At 32.7% G+C, this 4,338-nt stretch overlaps 1 protein-coding gene across 1 annotated transcript; it reads right to left on the bottom strand.

The window, feature by feature from the left end:
• Window positions 1-546: 546 nt before the first annotated feature.
• Window positions 547-2,532, bottom strand: LOC18034537 (alpha carbonic anhydrase 7). Its single transcript, XM_006424470.1, has 6 exons — window positions 2,445-2,532; window positions 1,800-2,017; window positions 1,545-1,651; window positions 1,325-1,427; window positions 816-983; window positions 547-690 (listed from the first exon to the last, which is right to left on the bottom strand). Exons 1-6 carry the CDS (start codon window positions 2,530-2,532, stop codon window positions 547-549), a joined length of 828 nt encoding a protein of 275 aa, XP_006424533.1.
• Between the last annotated feature and the right edge of the window lie 1,806 nt (window positions 2,533-4,338).

The following is a 4,338-nucleotide window of genomic DNA, read 5'->3' as shown; positions in this document are numbered from 1 at the left end:
GAACCAAGAGTCTACTCAGCTCTAAGCTTTAACGACCTGTAAAGAATCGTATTACTTCTTAAGGGGCCTACTTGTAGTTACCATATGCTTCAACTTAATTTTATTGACTCATAATACTATCGTGTCTTCAAATGAAAATCACGATTAATGTTTCTCAGTTTCTGTGGCGTGAATGTTTTGATATTACTTCTTTGCTTAGGTCTACAAAAACTTAAGAAAAATAAGAACCGATTAGCCAAATGAAATATTAAAGAATATGCCTTACTAGTGTTATTATCATTATATAGTGGGACTGATCGGAGAAAAAAAGACTCCGACATAATTTAATTTGAGCACATAGTATAACAAGTTTTTATATTTTTTCTTCCCAACTATTAATGAATAATTAGATAAAAAAATCGTTCAAGATTTCACTAAAATTGGATATATTCATAAACAGATAATGTCCTCAATAATAAATAAATCTATTCAAATACAATAAGTAATAAATAATTAAATCAATAAAATTCTAATAGCCGAAGAAGATCATAAAAGAAAGTTACAATATCAAGGATTTTGATTATGATCATCTGGTCTGTAAAGTTTTATTGTTCGTAAGTTTATTGGTTGTTGTGGTCTTGCATTAGTACCCGAGTCATCATGCACCGCTACTCGAAGTAATTTAACTTGTTCTCTTGTTACCGTCCTTACCTGATAATAAATTTGATGATGATGAGTTATAATCAATAAACAATTAAATAAGAAAGTTAATATTGACAACAATTTTTTTTTTTTTATGATCGTAATAAATTTAATATTAATGTAGGAAATTGTACCTTTCTAACAATGGTCCAAATTACATTTTCAGTGCAAGGAGGAGTAGTAAGAGAACCAATATATCTGTAATATTTTCTGCTGCCTAGCTTTATGCCCCTTGGATCGATCACCCCCACTACTGTTTCCCTTTCATCTGAACCAGCAATTTGTCTTAAATGATCCGCTATCTGATAAATAAATGACACGCATATGAGAATAAAAGATAAAGAAAAATTAATAGGATATTTTGGCACCAGAGCCAGAGCCCCAAGTCGATTATAATTCAGGAAAGACAAAGCTTTCTAAGGAAATGGACTAAACTTCATATAGACCCTTATAGATATTTTATTCTTCCCTTGCTTCTTCAAGTGTTTAGTTTCTTCATTTTGGCCCTCATTGACCTAAAACATGATTTTACGACCGACAAGAGGTCCGAGTTTTGCACCCAGTTCATATAAATGGAAAGACAATTTTAATTTCTAACCATGCTATGCTTTAACAAAATAATAATAATAATGTCCGAAATTACCGATGCTAATAGAGAATCAGGTCTTCCAATCTTGTACATGATCCCCACCACTGCAATTTTCCCATCTTGGCTCTCATGAACCATGTGAGCCTCCAAAGCAAACCTGCAATTTTAAAGTAAATAAATAAATAAAGAAGAAAATTAATCTCCCATTTTAATGTATGATTAGTTGATGCATCGCTAATTGAAGGGGAAAGATGAAAAAAAAAAAATGCAGTACCTCTCGCCATTGATGGTGTGCTCAGAAGGAGAGTGCCAGTGGCACTGTTTCAGTACATACTCGGTTCCATTTATCAAAAGAGTCCCGGCACCGCCATGCCATTGCAACTGCATCCGCAAATAATTCAAAAACATATAAAAAAATATTAACCAATGAAGCTAGCTAGCTACTGAAAAATAATAATAATATTGAATTTCTTTTTCCTTTTTTTTCTTCATTTATTATTACAATTTTATTTTTTTAAATTTCTATTACCATCATATCATGGCCTCTGTTCTTGAGGGTGGCATAAGATGGCTTGTAACTTCTTTTAAGCCTTCCTAAATGGGAAACAACTTGAACTCTTTCATTCAAAAGATCAATGGGAGACTGCATTGTTCCTTTTTTACAATCACTCCATTCCTTGTGAAGCTCTCCCCATTTAGATGGCCCACGCTGTCCTTCTTCTTCATAATTGAACTCCTTTTCATCATCTGCACCACGCTTGCATGCATTAGATTAATTAAATACACATATCACCAAGAGCAAGAATTACTTACCCTAGCTAGGGTTTAACGGAAGAATCTTGAATGCTCTTAGTGTATATGCTTTTATTCTAATCTGATTAGATGAGAGATACACATGCAATGACTCATTGAGGAGAGAATAAGAAAACATTTTTGGATTTTACAATAACAAATGTCCAGCATGTTTTAGTTTATTTATGAACAAAGAAATACTGTTTTAACATTAGAAAATGTTCAAGATCTTGATTGATTAAATTGTAGAAAACAATATTGCCTATAATATAGTTACTTGGCACCTACGAAATGATTAAGAAAGGTTTGTTCAAAAGTTGTATTGTTTGATAGGAATTGTGTGAAAAACAAGTGAGAAAATGTAGAAGTTGCAAATTCTTACCAACTTCTTGAGACACTGCTGGGCATGAAAGCAAAAGAAGAACCAAAAAGAAACAACTGAACAAGAGCTGGGTTGCAAGTTTCTCCATTTTCTTTTATTTGCGTTGCTTTCCAATACTTAACACATATGTCGATCAGTTGGCATCCATCTATCAGCTTCTGTGCTTATATAGCCTCCATTTGCAATATGAATCCCCCAACTTCGCCTTTTTTTTTTTTATCAAAAAAAAAGATTTTTAGATGTTTTTTTCTAAAAACAATCCCAGGTTTGTTTCGCAAGGTGGACCCCAAAGACCCAAGAAAGCGGTAGGAGGCCTTTATGTTTCCCATTTTAAATTTTTTTGCCCCCATGCCCCCTTTTAAAATACCTTTTTGGGGAAGAAAAACTGGTGCCTTTGGGTTTTATTTTTTTATTTATTTTTCCCTAAAACCTTTAGAATGCCCTTTCAAAAGAATAATTTTTTGGATGCCGAATTTCCCCGGGGGTTGAAAAAGCCAAGTAAGAAACAATAAAAGAAGATTAATTTGCCTTTAAAAAATTTTTTTCCGGGGGGGGGGGGGGGGGGGGGGGGGTTACTTTCCATCCTATAATAAAAATAAGGTAAATTAAAGAGTTGGTAATTTGAAGGAAATTAGTGTCTAGTCGGCAAACATTATTGATCATTTTAAAATCATAATCAATAGTTAGTGGAAAGTGATTTAAAATTGAATAGACAGATAGCGACTACAAATACAATTTCGACAACATTACATCACAAACCTAATTAATTAAATTCACTATTTTCTAGATCAAAGACAAATTAAAAAAAAAAAAAACCCAAATTATTGAAGTATTGATCGATTTGTCTTCTTTAATTCATTTAGGCATTCGAATCATACTAAATCAAAATTATTGATGAATGGGCCTTAGTCGATTGGCATTATTAAAGCGAAAAATGTGATAGGTAATACCTACCTTTTGTTTAGGTAAAGAGAAATGGATGGGAGGAGGGTTTGATTTAATTTGTTAATTGTTTTATATGTGGACAAAACCGAAAGATAATACAGGACGTGCGGGGCATACGTAATTAATGATCAAATAATTCACCCACATAGGGCATCATATTAAATAAGTCAAAGATTTTGCCATTTTTTGAAATCTGAACCGTTGACTGTGAGTCAGAAAAATTGAACACGGCAACAGACTGTCAATTTGACTTCCCATGCCAGATCGATATATTGCAATTGTTTTATGAACCGTACGGTGGATTTCTCATGAACCAGATAATTTTGATGTTGGAGGCGGAGGGAAGGTCTGGCTAGAACGTCCAATACGTTGGTAGATGAGTGTCAAGTCTGGCGACATGCGACATGATTTTATGAGAATTTGAAGTTCTTTTGTTCTTTTTTTTTTACTAAATGAGAATTGAAAATTAAGTCACACGAAGGAAAGATTTGACAAATCGGCCACACAAAGAATTTGGGACGCTGGCAATTTTTTTTTTTTAATTACATATTTAGAATACGGCTATTTAATTTGCCTCCTACATGGATATCTTTACCAAATGTGGAAGCTTCTATATCATTTTTCGAATTTTCTTTTTATTAAAAAAAAAAGGTTATTCGGGCTTTATCCCAATAGTGAACCACTATTTTCAAAGTTAACATGGACTATGCGGGTAGTCTTATACTCAACTTCTCTCGATTAAAGAAAAATTATGTGGAATTAATTTGTAAATCTTTCTCCCTTACAAAATATGAGTGGAGTAGAGACATTATCGTCTGTGAGGGTCATATGTATGAGCATATATTTCATAAAATTAATGTAATAATATAAGTCCATAATAATGTAAGTCCCAAGTTATATATCTGATTGTAAATATCAATGTAATATCTGTTCTAATAGCAGTTGTAAA

This window comes from Citrus clementina, unplaced genomic scaffold (assembly GCF_000493195.1).
Source record: "Citrus clementina cultivar Clemenules unplaced genomic scaffold, Citrus_clementina_v1.0 scaffold_8, whole genome shotgun sequence".
Classification (NCBI taxonomy): Eukaryota; Viridiplantae; Streptophyta; class Magnoliopsida; order Sapindales; family Rutaceae; genus Citrus; species Citrus x clementina.
Note: the sequence above shows the minus strand (reverse complement) of the source record. Positions and strands in the feature narration are given on the sequence as shown.

Bases quoted from the DNA above. Each gene is read 5' to 3' on its own strand.
- LOC18034537 (XM_006424470.1), bottom strand. From the start codon at position 2,532: ATGGAGAAACTTGCAACCCAGCTCTTGTTCAGTTGTTTCTTTTTGGTT. The intron at 2,018-2,444 runs GTAAGAATTTGC...AGCGTGGTGCAG, and splicing joins AGCAGTGTCTCAAGAAGTTG to ATGATGAAAAGGAGTTCAAT. The intron at 1,428-1,544 runs GTACTGCATTTT...TTAAAATTGCAG, and splicing joins CACACCATCAATGGCGAGAG to GTTTGCTTTGGAGGCTCACA.